The 18796-nt window shown below is 35.5% G+C and overlaps 2 protein-coding genes across 2 annotated transcripts; both read left to right on the top strand.

Annotated features, from left to right (window-relative positions):
• The first annotated feature begins 968 nt into the window (after window positions 1–968).
• Window positions 969–7809, top strand: LOC148277140 (uncharacterized). Its single transcript, XM_088233263.1, has 3 exons — window positions 969–1049; window positions 2069–2464; window positions 6449–7809. Exons 2-3 carry the CDS (start codon window positions 2101–2103, stop codon window positions 7600–7602), a joined length of 1518 nt encoding a protein of 505 aa, XP_088089389.1. The 5' UTR covers window positions 969–1049; window positions 2069–2100; the 3' UTR covers window positions 7603–7809.
• A 5823-nt stretch (window positions 7810–13632) lies between these two features.
• Window positions 13633–18729, top strand: LOC148277139 (uncharacterized). Its single transcript, XM_088233272.1, has 3 exons — window positions 13633–14292; window positions 17069–18370; window positions 18716–18729. Exons 1-3 carry the CDS (start codon window positions 13929–13931, stop codon window positions 18727–18729), a joined length of 1680 nt encoding a protein of 559 aa, XP_088089398.1. The 5' UTR covers window positions 13633–13928.
• The last annotated feature ends 67 nt before the right edge of the window (window positions 18730–18796 follow it).

Raw genomic sequence — 18796 nt, 5'->3', positions numbered from 1 at the left:
TGGCCACAAATACCCCCTCTACACGTTTGCCAATACGTATTTGCCAGCGTACCCGTGAACATATTGGCCGACGCGTAGAGCTGTCTTGAGACGCTTGCTTCACGCTCGGGAGTTCCTGGTTCGATTCCCGGTGAGATCGCACTAACTAAATATGACACGTATGCCTTTGTTTTATTATTTTGTATTTACAGAAATAGTATATTATGGTAAGATCTTTACAGAGACTTTTTATGAATAATATTACTATTGGAACTCTAGTGAGGCTAGTTTCAACATATTGTGAATTCCTTTCGACAAAATTATACCGTGACATAGTGTGAAACTTCTAGTAATAAATATGTATTTTAAATCTAATAAGTGTTAATCTGTACCGTACTCGAAAATCAATCTCCTAAACTACGAACCAAATATACATTTGTCACTTACTTTTTGCAGTGATTCGTATGTACAATCTTCGTTTACTCGTCCAACAATATTGTAATTTATATATTTATTATCCACTGGACAGGAAACAGGAATGCGTACCTCTTGATTCTTGACAGTAGAACCACAGACAAATTCACAGACTAGGCGAAATAAGACTAGGTTAGTTAAAAAACCATAGAGTGTAAAATTACACAAATGGGATCAGCTGCTTGTCCCTTTGTACAGCAACATATTTGAAATATATAATGATTCATTATTAAGGACGAAATTAAACTAATTATCTACTGAAGTATTAATAATGAACCTGTGGCCCACATTAGTATATCCCTCCTGATCCCAGCAGTTTAGATAAATTTAAAGAAATTTAATTGCTGAAAAATCCACTTTTGAAATATAAACATTGTATATTATAAGCAAGGTAAATAATAAAGCAACTCCTATATAAAAAAAGTTAAATAATAATGAACCTGTAGCCATAATTTCTATGTTTTTTTGTCGATTGTCTATCACGTTAGATTTTATCTGTGGTTCTTCTGTCAAGTGCGAGCAGTACGCGTCCCCATCCCCTACATAATATTATTGGACGAGTAAACGAAGATTTTACATACTAATCGCCGCAAAAAGTAAGTAACAAGTATATATTTGATTTGTAGCAAGTACCGCATTTGACCAGGAGTTCCAATTTCAGCGGTTAATAACCGCCAGACTTGAGGAAAGTCATATTTACTTATTGTGATCTCTGAGGCCGTCGAGGCGCCTTACCTAGAAGAAAATGCTCAAATTCTTCTACTTCTTGTGCCTTGCGGTACTCTTATTATTTGGGAATAAAGCTATATTATTAGGAATCGCTATTGATGTCCTTGGACCTCCAGTTCGACTCGCCAGCTAGTGGAAGTTTGGAGTTAAGCCCGAAACGTGAGTTGTTCCGTGACGTAGATCTGTTCCTACAAGACTGACCTGTTAAAAGTTACGTTTGTCCTCCGGCTACCTATTCGAGTGTAGATTTTCGCGTCCGTTGGCAACTATACTTCTTCTGTTTTTCCATGGCTCGATTAAAACTTTTCATTAAAGGTCATTAAACTTTTTTCCTGTGTCTAGGCGGATGAAAAATACAGTTACGTCTATGAGTTGAAACTAGAACCTTGGAGAGTGTTTTCGACTTGATGAATACTCTCGGGTAAAAATCCTTAAGAAGTAAATCGAGTGGGGATAAGTCGGCCTCGTAGTGTAGTGGTTGGCGAGGCCGCCTACCGTGCTTGCGGTTTCTGTTCCGATTCCTGAAAAAGTTGCGAAGAAATACAGTAAATAAAAGTAACAGATGATCGGTATACGCTGCATCTAGTGGACGAATGCAGTTCCCTATGCACCAGTGAATGCGGAGGGGTGTGATGATTAGTTTTGGTGCACAGAATTCATAATTCATTAAACTGACATCTTCATGATCATGATCACGATCACACGAAGGTCATTAACAGAAAATGATGCGAGTAAGGGCCGATTGTTGAGTCACTGAAATGTCTCATTCCGCATCTTATTACATTATGTGTGCAATTTTATTATTTTAAAATATAACACAACATTATTTATTTATTCTGTAATTTGTGTTTTAATTTTTTAAATGCAGGATTTGAATAATTTTCAGAATATTAATCTGCTGAATCAATTGTCAAAATTATGGAAATCGCTTCCGTGAATATTAAGGCTGAACCGGAGACTGGTGATCCAGATGGAGGTATTCGTCATGCTGAGGAAAAGGCGTCATGGCCTTACAAAACCGCGGAGTCGGGTATTGCTACCGTGAAGGCTGAACCGGGGACTGGCGATCTGGAAAGAGATATTCTCCATACTGGGGAAAACACGTCATGGCTTTACAAAACCGAAGAGCCAGCTGTTGCTACCGTGAATGCTGAACCGGGGACCAGTACTGACCTGCCTAGAATAACCAGTGATATCATTATCTACACAGAGATGGATATTGATCATCCTGACATTAAACAGCAATGTTTGGACTCGTCTCGTCGCAATGAAATCGCCTCCAGTAAGTAACACTCCCTCCCGCATTATCTGCCCTGAGATTTCACCTGTGAACTATAGAATTGCGTGATTGTTGACATCAAATGGGGTGGCGGCAGACTTTAGTCATTCGTGCCGCCCATCGAGAATATTGACCCATTTGAAGTTTGTGGAAGTCACAGCCTTGGATTTTGAAAAGACCAGCGGTCTTAACTCCATATTATTTATGTCGCAAAAAAATTAAAGTAAATATTTGGTTTTTCCATTTTTTTATTTGATTAGAAAAGTAACATTTTCGTTCAAATCATTACGTACATATTGTTTATCTACATGATTGATCTAACAACAACAAACTATCACGCCGTTTCTCCGTAGGGGTAAGCAGAGAGGATAGAACGCCGTATTACTCTATATTTGCATACATACCCCGCTTCCTCTACATTCATACATCTTTTTATGAATGCACGCCGATTATTCCTACTTTTGACATGTCCATCTTCAAGTATTTGATGGGCTTGATCGTGCCATGTCTTTTTCGGTCTTCCTCGTTTTCTGCATCCATCAACATTCGCATCGCAGATCCTTTTAGCCATTCTTTCGCTGTCCATTCGCTCTACATGTCCAAACCGACGCAACACCCCTTTCTTGATTCTGTCGATAATGCATGTCTCAGCCTTACACAGATTACGGATTTCGACATTTGTGCACCTATCATACATCGTTTTACCACACTGTCGCCTGAGGGATAGCATTTTGACAGCATTGAACCTACTTTCATCATCATTTTCCCAATTCCATACTTCGCTCCCGTACATTAAAGTTGACACTAGATTTCCATTGTGAACTGCTAGTTTAGCCTGCTCCGATAAACATCTGTTTGCCAAAGTAGATTTCAGTGCACCGTTCACCCTGTTCCCGGCACTCACCCTCCTTTCCATCCCTAGTAAACATATTTCCTAGATACACAAATTCTTCTACCTGATTCAGAATATCTCCGTTCACTTCTATCGAAATCAATATTAACTTATACTTATATATTATATAGGTCCTGTCTCATTGAATACTTCAAAGGGTTTCTTAAATGTGCAGAGTTGTTTTTTAGTCAGTCTTTCCCTGAGAAGCCTGAAATCGTCTCCACTTCTTGGGTGATGGTTGTGAAAGAACATAAATGTACAGTAAAAAAATATATATTTGAAATTGTAACACAGATGTGTAATTAAAAATACAGTGGTGTAGCAAAATTAAGATCATTGTTCTGGACGTGCCGGCAAAATTGAAAAAGTAATCAATTTTTGCGATTTTTATTAATTAGATTTTTATGTTTATTTTATGTATCACTTACGTAATTGCGCAAGTTTAGTATTTTGTTATTTAAATGCTGTTCCTCTCCAAAAAGAAACAATCTCTTGTGCTTGGAGAGGGACTTACACTAAATTAATTGTAGGTGCAAGTATTTTATGAAATCGTAATATAAAACATTGTCATTTTTCATTACTTCTTATAAATCAATAAGTTATTTTTTACAAGGTGTTTCGAATCAAAAATAATAATTTTAAATGTTTTTTTTGAAACAAAAGAATTTTACTGTTATTTTATTTTTATTTTATTTTTATTTTATTGGACGAAAACTTCTTTCAGACAGAGATCTTTTAGCTTTATGGCTCCTAGAATTTAAAATAAGGTAAAAGATATTTTATTCACCCAACACGATGTAACTTCTATGCAAAAAAATAAAATAACCCAGTGGCTTACTAAGTTAGGAAGTATTATTTTATTTATACAAAACAGAGGTAAGAATAGAGAATTCAAAATTATATGACAGTAAATTAAATAAAGTTATTTTTATCTTAAGGATCATTATCAAAAAAATTTCGGGTTAATTAATGAGTTAATATAATGCTGTTTCAATGAGTTTAAGTATTTTATTTTTAGTGCCCCATCCTTCGTGAGTGTGATTTTTGTCAATTGTGATTTCTGAAAAACAAAGGGTAAAAAGTCATCAGTAAAAATATATTACAATGGGTAAAGTAATGGAGAATGCACGGCACGTGTGTTATCTGTTCATTAAGTAATTCTACGTCTGGTATTTTTTTAAAAATTATTTTTGAGAATTTCTAGTTTGTCGAGTGTATGGCCTTTATACCCCATCTAGAATACGCTTCTCCTATTTGGTCTCCATTCTACAGGACTCATATTGACCATATCGAGTCTGTCCAACACCGTTTTTTAAGAAAAGTGGCGCGGTCGCTCGGATTACAAAGGGGTAATTATTCTTATTTTGAAATAGAGCAATCTCTTAATCTGTCTTCATTGGAGAGACGTAGAACTGAGATGGACCTTATATGCATTTTCAAAATACTTAATGCTTTAAGTGATGTCCCATCTCTGTTGCGATCAATTTCTTTTCATGTTCCCGACCGTGTCACCAGAAAGCAAAATCTGCTATTTATAAAATCTTCTAAGAGCAACTTTGGTTTTTATGCCCCAATGTCCAGAATGTGTAGATTAGTCTATTCATCACTCGACTTGGAATTTTTTGGGATAGATCTTCCGGCTTTTCGTAGATCTCTTCGCGACTAAACAGTGTGGGATGAAGTTGGATTGGCATGGTTTAGCTCAAAGTTTTTGGTCTTTCGTTTTTTGAATATATTGTATACTATTATTGTTTTGCCCTTGTTTGTCTTTACTAAATAGTTTATGTATAATAATAATAATATGTTCTTTTTGTTCAGTTTCTTACATTTATGTTTCTTCATGTAACTGTTGTAATTGACTTAGGCCGTATGTATATAATAAATAAATAAATAAATAATAAATTACAATGAACTTCCATCAAGAATTTTCACTTACAAACTTAAAAGTTGTTAGTTTCCTGGTGCTCGATTTGCCCCTTGGCATTTATCAGCATATTTTGGCGATAAACGCAATCCTGGCTGTCAGCTCTGCGGTTGATTTCCTGATTCTTCCCATTGCGTTTATTTAGTGCGGGGCAGTTGTAGCACGTTGTTCGGACACTCGAGAACCGAACTCGAGTCACGTTTTGTCTATTTCCGTAAAAGGAAGAGGGTTCGTCTACTAATACACTAACGAAAAGGGCTGGGAGGCGCGTCGGTCGGCGTAAATGTAAAAAAAAAAGTTTTTTCAGTTCAGTCGATTTGAAAAGAGGCCAGGACTTAGCAATGCTGGGACACTCGTTTAAAATATCATCCTTCGAATAGTGCGGACTAACTGGAGGTCGGGATTCGCTTAAACACCCGAATCTTCGACAGCAGAAGCATTCTGTAAGAGGTTAACGGTCTTCAAATTTAACTCTCTGAATGTGTATATTTAATTTATGTATTTCAAAGTGGTTTCCTTTAGAACAACTAATAAAATCTTTAAATTAAAGCAACAGAGAGGGAAAACATTATTGAGAAGGAAATATGGAAGTCTAGGCATTAAAAGGGCTTATGACCTGTCATTGTCTGGTTTTTTGTGGCCACTTTACACACTGTGTAACATTCACCATTCTGCCCATGTTTAAACATCCACATTTTCTCAACTCTTCCATATGTTGACTTTTGTGAAGTAAAGGAGCTGAAACCTTTATTATATGGGTGAGATTCATCCGGCTGAACCAAATCACCTACTATTTTCCAATTTTTATACTTCCTTACCGGGTAGTTAATTCAACAATGTTTTCTCAATAATGTTTTCCCTCTCTGTTGCAATAAATTCAAATATGAATAACTCCCTAAGGAGAAAATCCTGCCAGTCTGCAAGCATTTGGACACACTCAAACTAATAAAATCCTTCAAGTACTAAAACAAAGGAATGTTTCCAAACACTTTTTAATAAAAAAAATATAAGCACTTTTATCTACTTTTAATTGAAATCGTACTTTTAAGGCACTTTTCTCCATCCGCTTTGCAATAAAACTCTGATTAATTAAGTATAAACTAACTTTTCATATCTTTAAATTTTTCATTCATTACTTTTTTCGATTTAATTATTCTTGTTTTTGTTTCAGGTTCACAAGCAAGCCAGAAACATTTCGGATCTTTAAAGCGTCGATTTAATTGTCCGAAGAAGAGTAATTTGAAATCACGCGACATATTAACTCATACCGGTAACAAACCATTCTCATGCACAGAGTGCCAATTTAAGTGTTTTTTTAAATGTAATTTAAAAACGCACATGTTAACTCATACCGGTGAAAAACCATTCGCATGCTCAGAGTGCCAATATAAATGTTTTTGGAGACAGTCTTTAAAACGTCACATTTTAACTCATACCGGTGAAAAACCTCTGTCGTGCTCAGAGTGCGAATTTAAATGTTTATATAAAATTCATTTGAAAACGCACATGTTAAGTCATACCGTCGAGAAACCATTCTCATGCCCAAACTGCCCATTTACATGTATAGAAAAAAGCTATTTGAAATCACACATGTTAACTCACGCCGGTGAGAAACTATTCTCTTGCTCAGAGTGCCAGTATAAATTTTCACGTAATGATCATTTAAAAAGACACATGATTACTCATACCGGTGATAAACCATTTTCATGCTCAGAGTGCCAATTTAAATGTTCACAAAAGAGTTATATGAAATCACACATGTATACTCATACCGGTGAAAAACCATTCTCATGCTCAGAGTGCCAATATAAGTGTTCAGATAAAAGTTCTTTAAAAAGACACATCTTAACTCATTCTAGTGAGAAACCATTCTCATGTTCAGAGTGCGAATTTAAATGTTTATATAAAATTCATTTGAAAACGCACATGTTAAGTCATACCGTCGAGAAACCATTCTCATGCCCAAACTGCCCATTTACATGTATAGAAAAAAGCTATTTGAAATCACACATGTTAACTCACGCCGGTGAGAAACTATTCTCTTGCTCAGAGTGCCAGTATAAATTTTCACGTAATGATCATTTAAAAAGACACATGTTTACTCATACCGGTGATAAACCATTTTCATGCTCAGAGTGCCAATTTAAATGTTCACAAAAGAGTTATATGAAATCACACATGTATACTCATACCGGTGAAAAACCATTCTCATGCTCAGAGTGCCAATATAAGTGTACAGATAAAAGTTCTTTGAAAAGACACATCTTAACTCATGCCAGAGAGAAGCCATTATCTTGCTTAGGTAAAAAAAAACGCGTTTCTTAAAAAGAGAATTTAATTCGTCATTCATTTAATCACATTGAGTGAGGAAGTTCTCGCAGGGAAATAACTAAAAATGAATATCTTACAAAACCTGAAATGTGTTGATGATTCTTTATTAATTCGATATATTTTATGTTATTTATGTATTTTTTTCCTTCCCCGAGATTATTCTTGTAGCTTTATTTGGTAATATAGTGAATTTGTTTAAAATTTGGCATTCTTTGTTATTCAGTGACTGTGTGTAGGTGATTTTTCATGAACCCTTATCAATGAATCTTCTGGTTCTTCCGAGAATTTTAGTTGTTTTGTTCTTTGCAATATTATTCGTATTGTTTAGTTAATGTTGTGAGGAAATGTAAATTTTTAGTGTGTATGGTTTAGATTATCGATAGGTTACATATAGTTTAATGATAATTATATTTAAGTTAATATTAGGTTATTTGTCTATATAGGATTGATGTTGTTGGGTGTTGGTTGGAGTTCCTACCCCTGCTAGAGATTGACAGAGAAGACACGAGATTGCTGTTTATTTATTTCATGGCGAATTAATAATGATATATGTCGCACGAGTGTTACGGCGATTAGGAGTTAAAGTAATTGCAATTGAACTACATGCTGTAATTGTGTAAAGCCGTCGAGCAGAGCTGAAGTGAACTGAACTTGTTGGGCTGACTGACTGGCGTTGCGTCCTGTGGTCTCTTTATAGACGACGTTCCTTTGTAGTTCCTTTCTTCATGGTAGGGACGATGTGAATGTACTGCAGAACAATGCTCCAGGTTTAACGTGCAATACCATAGGAGTTGCATTATACGAATGTATTGGATTCGATAGAAAATGATGACATTGCATCGTCGGTCATTAGTCTACTTCAGGTGAACCAATTTAACACGTGTGTGATCGATTATGGACTATGGACCCCACATATATAATTTTTATACTATTTTGAGACAAAATAAATATATTTATTGAAAATAATAATCATTTATCATTTTGTAGAAATATTTTACTCATTGATTTCTCTTCTATTCATTTAAATAATATAAGACAATAATTTTAAGAAATATTACTTTATAAATGTCGATTCCGTTGACAATTAGAACATAACAAAAATATGCTATTCAAGACAGACTCTGATAATACATCCTCTATCTGTATTCATCTTATACCTTGTTGTGGTGAGGAGGCTGAGTATTTTAATGATTCACTTAACAATGCTGGCGGTAGTAACTAACAAAAGGGGCCCCTATGCCGGACAGGTTAGTGTTGAGAAATCAGACGAAAGGAGATCGAAAGGTGGCCCGTGCCTGAGTGGGTAGGTTGAGCTGACCTGAGGGGTTACAAGGCGTTCGCCCGCAGACCTCATGCCTCGGGAGCGTAAGGCTAATCGCCTTAAAACTTATTGATTACTAAACCGCCACAAATCGCCTATGACCGTTGCAGGTCGGGTTTGAGGGATCAAACCCGACCGGCAACGTAAAACGGACAATGATTTCGAAAAAATCTCTCCTATCTAATAACTCTTCCCTGCGCATCTGTCCATATAACGTGCGCACAATGCAGGTCCTCGGAAAAGATATCCACGCTATTCGTATCATGGACAAATATAAATTAGATATTCTTGGTATGAGCGAGGCGCGTTGGACTGTTTATATTATTTTTGTTTATTCAGGAAAACAACAGCAGTACAATAATATATACACAACATTACGAAAAAAACATAAAGCCAAATCAGTTTTCCACATAAATACAATTATAAAAATCCAGTTCAGTTAGATATTAATTCATATAAGTGCATGTGTGCGAGTTTTTTTTGTGTGAGGATGCGTGTGTGAGTGAGTCGAGTGTGGTTTTGGTAGGTATGTGAATATGTGTGTGAGTGTATATGGGTGTGAGGGTGTGTTTGATATGAGTGAATAGAAACAACTTAAATTTATAATGTAAAAATATATTTTTTGTATAAAGAAACATTATTTTTTTCATATAATGGTTCAATTCTTGTTTTAAAAGTGAGCTTACTGCAGTTAAATATGTCTATGTTATTGAAAAATACATTATTATTACGCGCCAAGCGAATCAGAGGAGAGTTCTGTGCATAGTTGGTGCGAACTGTAGGTACATGGAAAAGAGATAGATTCGTGTGACGGGTGCGGTAGCCTAGTACATTAAGGGCCAACTCAGAAACTAGAGCAGAACTATCAAGACGTTCATTAAGAATATCATGTAACATAAATAAATACATATAAATAATGATATAAATAAATGTTGGATAAATATACTTGTATACGCTCTGGTCAGCAGCGATATCACCGAAAATGGCAGCCGACAGAGATGCCTGGAGGGTCTTCGTGGACACCATATGCTCCAACTAGGGAGCGGACAAGGAATGATGATGATCTGTATAATCAGAGTCTTGTGGAAGTGCTGTTGAAAAAATGTATCGCAGAATACTGATTGAGAGAGTAAGAATAGTAACTAAAGAAAGTGTGGGACATACAAAGTGGCTTAATTAATGGATCAAATATTTGCCCTGCGAAATATGACAGAAAAATTTCTGGCTAAACACCAAAAGCTTTTCTGCGCATTTGTCAATCTGCAAAAGCATTTAATTGAATAGACAGAAAAATGTAAAAAGTTTTATCGGAGTATGGAGTGAATGGTCATTTGACACGAGCTATTGCGTCACTGTATAAGGGCTGCACAACGAGTGTGAGGGTAGTTGGGTCATTCGCATCGTGTAATAATCATCATAAGAACTGAAAATTCGTAAAATAACAGTAGCCCCGAAAATACTGAAAAAGAGTAAGGCACCAGGAATAGACAATTTACCGGCCAAGCTCCTTAAATATGGTAACGGGCATTTGAAAACTGATGGCTTAAATGTGGACTCCAAAGAAGATCCCAGAAGAACTTCAAGTGAGCATCGTTTGCCCTGTTTATGAGAATGGTGATAGGCTGAAGTGCGAACACCGTAGAGGTAAGTATCTTTGTTGTGCACAGCTTCTAATAATATATGCGGAGAATATTTTGCCAGAACATCAGGCAGGTTTTCAAACGGGCATACCAAGAAAAGGATTGACGAACACAAAAGAGCGTGTAAACTTGGGCATCCTGACAAATCTGTAATAGCAGAACACTTAATAGACACCGGACATTTTTTCGCCTTTGAACCGAAAATTTTGCATAAAACCAGCAATTACAGTGCACGAATAATAAAAAAGGCAATTGAAACACGGGATGACGGGCTTAAATTAAACTCAACATGGTTCCCAGTACTACATACTATAAACATTAATAGAAATGTGCCTACTGCCGGCTGCGACACGGTACAAATTACTAGTTAAACACACACTTTTTTTCTACAAAACACTCAGCTAACCCCGAAGATGGCTCCTGCAATGGTAGCCGAAACGTCAGAACAAATCCAACACACACACGGTATCACCCAAAAAAGAAACATATTGAAAATAAAACTACTGTAAAAATTATACCAAGAGTATATCAACGATTATTTACGCCAAATCTCGGCAAAGTGTTGGGAATTCGACATTCATATTCACCAATTACTTAACGTTTTCAAGCACTACGTAATTTTTTTCCCCATACACATATGTGAAATATTTAAATTGTTTTATATGTAAAAATGAATAAAACAAGAATGTGGCTGTTGAATTTTAAGACATTTAAGCATGTCCCCTTTTACTTGCAATAAAAGCAACAAAAAAAAAACGGAAACTATAAAGGACGGATTAAAACTAATAACCCAGTCAAGTTAAATTACCTAAGTTAGTTTACATAAGTTTTGCAGAACCAATTATATCATACGGAATCCTGTCACGGGAAGGAACTCGCAAGTCATACGTATATAGAATTTAAAATCTTCAGAAAAGACTCCTCAAGATAATGATTGAAGATGAAGCAGTCAAGAAGATTTGCAAAGAAGAGGACACAGTTCTATTTAAGCATTGTGGGCTACTTCCGGTGAAGCAATTTTACCACTTTAAGCTAATAATAAATAATTTTGATGAGGTAAACACCCTGCACAATTGCCAACATTGAACAAGATCGATAACAGCCATGAAACTGGTAGAGTCTAAAGCACAAAACTTCTATGGAACCAGGACAACAGAATATATTGTACCAATGCTATTTCATAAGCTTCCTGTCGAGGTAAAGAACTAAGCAGCAAATAAGTAAACGATTGAAGGATTTCCTCATAAAGAATCAAAACTTCAAGGAGTAAAGTTGTGTTTATTCAGTGCAAATATATTTGCGTTATTTAATTTTTACAGTATTTTTTTGTTGTTGTTTGTTTTTGTGCATATTTGATTCTTCTTCTTCTTATGGTTCCTCTCCCCGATTGAGGTTGGAAATCATCATTGCGATTCTTACTTTATTGACAGCTGCCCCGAACAAGGACTGAGTGCTGCAATGGAATGCGCCAAGAGATGCGCCTTCTACCTGCACTGCGTCTCTCTTCAATCCTTCCTTTCAAGTATATTTGATATTTTGTGATAATTTACTATTACAAATAAAAAATCAGAAACGCGCCGAAAAACTTTTATTTATTATTAGCATGGCGCGATCTAGATTTTGTTTGCTTTTGTACATTAATTTAAATTAACAAAAATTAAAAACCACTAATAATTAATCGGTAGCCATAATTTCTATGTCAGTTTGTCGATTGTCTGTCACGTTACATTTTATCTGTGGTTCTACTGTCAAATGCGGCAGTACGCGTCCTGATCCCCTAGGTACTATTTTTGGACGAGTCAACGAAGATTTCACATGCAAACCGCCGCAAAAAGTAAGTACAATATACATATTAGGTTTGTAGCAAGCGGGCCAGGCCAGGAGTTCGGCGCTTAATTTCCGCCAGAAAAGTTATGTTTAGTTATTGTGATCTTACCGGGACTTGTGCGTGAGGCCGTCGAGGCGTCTTAGCTAGAGGTCAATTCTCGAAGTCTTCTGCTCCTCGCGCCTTGCCTTCGGCGCGTGTCTAGCTTTGGGTCTAGTTTGACGACAGCCGCCTTCACCATAGACAGCCATCAGTTTCACTTTTACAGCCATAAAGTTTTTTTTTTTATGTATAAAACATCTAATACATTAAGTAGATATTATACTCGCAGGAGTTATAAAAGGAACTCATTTGGGACCGTACATAAAACGAAAACATTTTAGTGAAAATACATAATATCATGCATAGTTAATACAATCCAAAATGGTAATAGAACATAATATAAGAAACATAAAACACAGTACTTTACACTATCTATATAAATCACATTAATAACTATCACTATCAAAAATGGTGATACTTTGGATTTGCTATTCGACTTTGCGTTTTTTTTAGCTCATCGGGCAGTTTTTTTTAAGCAAACTTAACTTAGCAAACTTTTTGCCGAACTTCGTTGAGCGAAATTTAGAAATATGAAGATTTTTCAAATTTATTGATTTATTTTATATTTTTTAGAAATAAAGCTATCAAGTGAAAATCGCAGTGTTGGTTGGTATAATATTATGCCAATCAATATAATTATTCTTGCAGTCGGAGGCCGCGTCTCTTTTTGGAGCCAAGTTTGCCCCCCGGCTTTCTATTTGAGGGTAGTTTCTCGCGTTCGCCAGCAACTCATCTTCTTTTTATATTTTTCCATGGCTCGATTACAATTTTCCGTAGGCAATCAAACTTTTGCATGTGTCCAGGCAGATGAAGAATGCAGTTATGTCTATGAATCAAAACTAGAACTTGGAGACTGTTTTCGACTCAATGGCTACTCTCGGGTATAAATCCTTGAGAGGGAAACCGAATGGAGATAAGTCGGCTTCAAAGTGTAGTGGTTGGCGAGGCCGCCTACCGTGCTTGTGGTCCATGTTCCGGTTCCTAGAAATGTCACGAAGAACTACCGATTGAAAAGGTTTCTGGGTTTGTACCTGAAGCGTAAGTGTAATCACCTTTCCTTCACGTAACAGATGATCGGTATACGCTGCATCTAGTGTACGAATGAAGTTCCCCATGCACCAGCGAATGCGGAGGGGTGTGATGATTAGTTTTAGTTCACAAAATTCGTAATTTATCAAACTGACATTTTGTTATTTTTGATCGCTTTTACCACCAGATCACATGAAGTTCATTAACAGAAGATGATACGAGTAAGGGCCGATTGTGAGTCACTGAAATTCCCCATTCCAGGATCTTATTACATTATGTGTGCAATTTTATTATTTTGAAAGATAACACTATTTATTGATTTTGCAATTTGTGTTTTTATTTTTTAAATGCAGGATTTGAATAATTTTCAGAATATTAATCTGCAGAATCAATTGTCAAAATTATGGAAATCGCTTCCGTAAATATTAAGGCTGAACCGGGGGCTGGCGATCTAGAAGGAGATGTCCTTCATGCTGAGGAAAAGGCGTCATGGCCTTACAAAACCGAGGAGTCGGGTATTGCTACCGTGAAGGCTGAACCGGGGTCTGGCGATCTGAAAGGAGACATTCATCATACTGGGGAAAACACGTCATGGCTTTACAAAATCGAGGCGCCAGCTGTTGTTACCGCGAAGGCTGAACCGGGGACCAGTACTGACCAGCCTAGAATAACCAGTGATATCAATATCTACACAGAGATGGATATTGATCATCCTGACATTAAACAGCAATGTTTGGATTCCTCTCTTCACAATGAAATCGCCTCAAGTAAGTAATACTCCCTCCCGCATTATCTGCCCTGAGATTTCGTCCGTGAACTATAGAATCGCACGATTGTTGATATCAAATGAGGTGGCGGCAGACTTCAGAGACATTCTTGCCGCCCATCGAGAATATTGACCCATTTGAAGTTTGTGGAAGTCGCTGCCCGCGGTCTTGAGTTTTAATTTACCAATAGGACTGTAACAATATACTTTCTTGTCGTCACATTCGATACTCTTGACTTCCTATTATTTATTTATTTTGATGTTGTTAAAATTGACATTTAGGTAATTAAGACTAGGATTATTGGTATGTGTACTTAAATAAAACATTTCTTTAAATAAACAAGATTTACTAATTTTTCTTAAGTTATCAACCAGATTTTGAAAACCCTAAGGCCTATTGCTTGTATGAAAAAAATTGAATTCGGCGGGTAAATTTGCCCAATTGTTTTAGACGAATATTTGATTAGTTAGCCATTGAAAATATGTTCAAACGACAATTTTGCCCTTGAATTAATAATTCAATTAAGTAGTTATTATACAAGAACGCCATATGAGCTACAGTTCAATTAATAATGGTAGCGGGCAAACATGAACGAACATGGAGGTAATTTTGCTCGCCATTAAAATTTTAAATGGCTAAAAATCGCATTTAAATATGACTGAATTTACAATTGTAACCCAATTTAATGATAACCAAGGAAATTATAAGTTATAAAAAAAAAGCATAACGTACATTTTTTTTGGAGAACATAGCGGAATCGAGAAAACCGCGTTTCGCGAAATTGTCACCGTAATAATTATTCTATGTACAACATTTAGGGGTCTAAGGTGAGCGTTGAGAGCCCCCTCTCGTCCAACTATAGCATATTGAACAATTGACTGTATTAAAACATATCAAACTGTCTTTAATTGATCCGTCGATAAGATACGAGGTGCGAGTGACGCAGTTTTAAATAGTATATTTGTTGCACAAAAATCCATAGTTTAAATAATACCCAGAGTACCGATTCAGACATCTACCGAAGAAATATTCCACAAATCACAACTTATGACACCAAAGCAATTATACGCTAAAACAATACTCACTCACAGATTCAAAAACTACTCTTACTCAAATGAAAGACGTAACCCCTAAAATACATCACATACAAATAATATAATCACTACACCCTCAACACAAAGACAACTTAAACAAATACAAACTAATACTACTTTCGGACAAAGGGATTTTGAGTATTATGCAATTAAAATTTATAACCTACTTTCACTGTCCATTAAAACAATTAGAAATTAGAAAATGTTCAAAAAGGCTATAAAAAATGGATATTGGAGCCGGGTAAAAGTAAAATGGATTGTCTCATTCGCTTAAACCAATATTGAATCAACTGCTCCACAAGTGTATAGCTTATGTTACGTTTTTGTTCTTTCATTGTGCGTTTTGTATTATGAATAATATAGATGTACGCAGATTAATTATAAACATAAATACGTAGTGTTTAAAACTGGCATAACATTTTGTTAATTATCTCTGTTCATTAAGTTATTCTTCTTTGTTTATTCTCAAATGTAAAAATATTTTTAAAAAAGTATATTGCTAAGTGTCCTCGGCACGGGTTACCCCAGTAAGGTCACATTATTTTTATTTTAGTTTATAATAGAAAAAATGAGCATTAGTAAATACCTCTAAGCTTTAAAAATGTGTGGAATAATTTTCTTAGTCTTTTGCTCATTGAATCTATTTGTTCTTTCCGTTTAATATTTTGATCGATTGTTATTCTCAGATAATTTACCATAGATTTTTCGGTCAGAGTAACATATTGAGAAGGACAGTTTATAATATTTATATTAGTTCTTAAGTTGTTCGTGCTCGGCCACCAAAGCGGCTGGGCGTAAAATATAGTTCCTTTCTCCAATCGTAGCTTTAAAATCTAAAATAAATAGTTAAAAAAACACTGTGTTAGTGTTTACAAGTGGTCAATGTGTAGACAAAAAGTGAAAAAATAAGACTAGTAATATTTAAGCATTGTTTAACACTTTATTCTCATCAAAATCAGAACGACTTCAAATACATGCATAAGGTACATTTTTGGTCTAAGGAAATATGACCACATTTCTGACTATCGTAGACAACTGAAATGGCTCATCACTCACTCTCACTCCTGTTCAATGTACTTCATAGTCCTTACGCTCCTTTTATACCTGCGTGAAAAATTTCAACGCTTATCAGTTCATGGTTTACCTCTTTGTTCTAATTCTCAAGGCACTCTCTTAATACCCATCCTCAATTCCTCCTTCTTCTCTAACTCATATAGTGTCCATGCGGCTCCACTGTGGAATCATCTCCCATCCACCATCAGAGATGTTACTACAATATCTCTGTTTAAATCACGTCTGAAAAAACATTAACTTTCTCTTCCTTAACTCTTCTCCTTTCCTTTTTTCCATGACGTAATGACACTATAAAGTATCTAGAAGATATTTCTTCAGTTCTTTTTTTTCATTTGAAGATTTTTCATGTTAATGATGGTTTGTGGGAGATCATTGAACAATCTTGGAACAACGCAATTTAATGTTCGCTCTCCGAAGTAATTTGTAATTCGGCGAACAGACAGGGGGCCCCTAGTTTTTAATCTAGTGTTGTGAGTGTGGGAAACTCTTTTTTTATATTCCGGATCAACGAAGTGATCTACAATCAATTTGTAGTCACAAAGTTGTTTTACCGGCAGGACATTACAGATTTTAAAAATTTAATTTCATTATTCTTGTTTTTGTTTCAGGTTCACAAGCAAGCCAGAAACATTTCGGATCTTTAAAGTGTCAATATAAATGTCGAAAGAGGAGTTTTTCGAAATCGCACAACACATTAACTCATACTGGTGAGAAACCATTCTCATGCTCAGAGTGCCAATTTAAATGTTCACGAAAGAGTTCTATGAAATCACATATTTTTACTCATACCGGTGAGAAACCATTCTCATGCTCAGAGTGCCAATTTAAATGTTCACGAAAGAGTGATATGAAATCACACATTTTTACTCATACCGGTGAGAAACCATTCTCATGCTCAAAGTGCCAGTGTAGGTTTTCACATAATAGGTATTTGAAAAGACACATCTTAACTCATACCGGTGAGAAACGATTCTCATGCTCAGAGTGCCAATTTAAATGTTTTGTTAAAAGTGCTTTAAAATCTCATATGCTAACTCATTCCGGTGAAAAACCGTTCTCATGCTCTGTGTGCCAATTTAAATGTTCAGAAAAGCGCTATTTAAAATTACACATGTTAACTCATACCGGTGAGAAACCATTTTCATGCTCAGAGTGCCAATTTAAATGTTCACGAAAAAGTTCTATGAAATCACACATTTTTACTCATACCGGTGAGAAACCATTCTCATGTTCAGAGTGCCCATATAAGTTTTCATTCAAAAGTCATTTAAAAAGACACACGTTAACTCATACCGGTGAGAAACCATTCTCATGCTCAGAGTGCCAATTTAAATGTTCACGAAAGAGTTCTATGAAATTACACATCTTAGCTCATACCGGAGGGAAACCATTCTCATGCTCAGAGTGCCTGTATAAGTTTTCACTCAAAAGTCAGTTAAAACGACACATGTTAACTCATACCGGTGAGAAACCATTCTCTTGCTCAGTGTGCCAATTTAAATGTTCACAAAGGGTTAGTTTAAAATCTCACATGTCAACTCATACAAGTGAGAAACCATTCTCATGCTCAGAGTGCCAATTTAAATGTTTTCTTAAAAGTGCTTTAAAATCTCATTTGTTAACTCATTCCGGTGAGGAACCATTCTCATGCTCAGAGTGCCTGTATAAGTTTTTAATCAAAAGTCAGTTAAAAAGACACATGTTAATTCATACCGGCGAGAAACCATTCTCTTGCTCAGTGTGCCAATTCAAATGTTCACAAAAGGGTAATTTGAAATCACATATGTCAACTCATACAAGTGAGAAACCATTCTCATGCTTAGAGTGCCAATTTAAATGTTTCTCGGATCGTAGTTTAAAACGTCACATGTTAACACATGCAAGCGAGAAACCATTCTCATGCTTAGATTGTAAAAACGCGTTTTCTAAAAAAAAGGATTTAATTAGACATTCGGTAAATCATATCGGAGAGAAAGTTTTTATTGTGAAATTACTTAAAATAAATATCTAACTAAATCTGAAATGTGTCGATGATCCTTAAAATTTACGTTATTTATCTATTTTTGTTCTCTTTCTTGGGATTTTTCTTACAGCTTTGTTTTGTAATGTAGTGAATTTGTTAAAAACAAATTGCATGAACCCTTACCAACAAATCTTCTGGTTTTTCAAAAAATTTAAACTATTTTGTTCTTTGCAATATTATTCGTTACGTTTACTTTAATGTTGTGATAAATTGTATGTTTGTGTTTGTGTAGTTTCCAAATATTGACAATTTATTAATAGTTTAATAATAACTAGATTTAAGTTAATATCAGGTCATTCGTGTTTTATCGTGA

Source organism: Micrasema longulum, unplaced genomic scaffold (genome assembly GCF_059751315.1).
Source record: "Micrasema longulum isolate JH-2025_06_02 unplaced genomic scaffold, ASM5975131v1 h1tg001080l, whole genome shotgun sequence".
NCBI classification, from domain to species: domain Eukaryota; kingdom Metazoa; phylum Arthropoda; class Insecta; order Trichoptera; family Brachycentridae; genus Micrasema; species Micrasema longulum.
This window is presented reverse-complemented; position numbering and strand designations above follow the sequence as displayed.

Bases quoted from the DNA above. Each gene is read 5' to 3' on its own strand.
- LOC148277140 (XM_088233263.1), top strand. From the start codon at position 2,101: ATGGAAATCGCTTCCGTGAATATTAAGGCTGAACCGGAGACTGGTGAT. The intron at 2,465-6,448 runs GTAAGTAACACT...TTTTTGTTTCAG, and splicing joins TCGCAATGAAATCGCCTCCA to GTTCACAAGCAAGCCAGAAA.
- LOC148277139 (XM_088233272.1), top strand. From the start codon at position 13,929: ATGGAAATCGCTTCCGTAAATATTAAGGCTGAACCGGGGGCTGGCGAT. The intron at 14,293-17,068 runs GTAAGTAATACT...TTTTTGTTTCAG, and splicing joins TCACAATGAAATCGCCTCAA to GTTCACAAGCAAGCCAGAAA.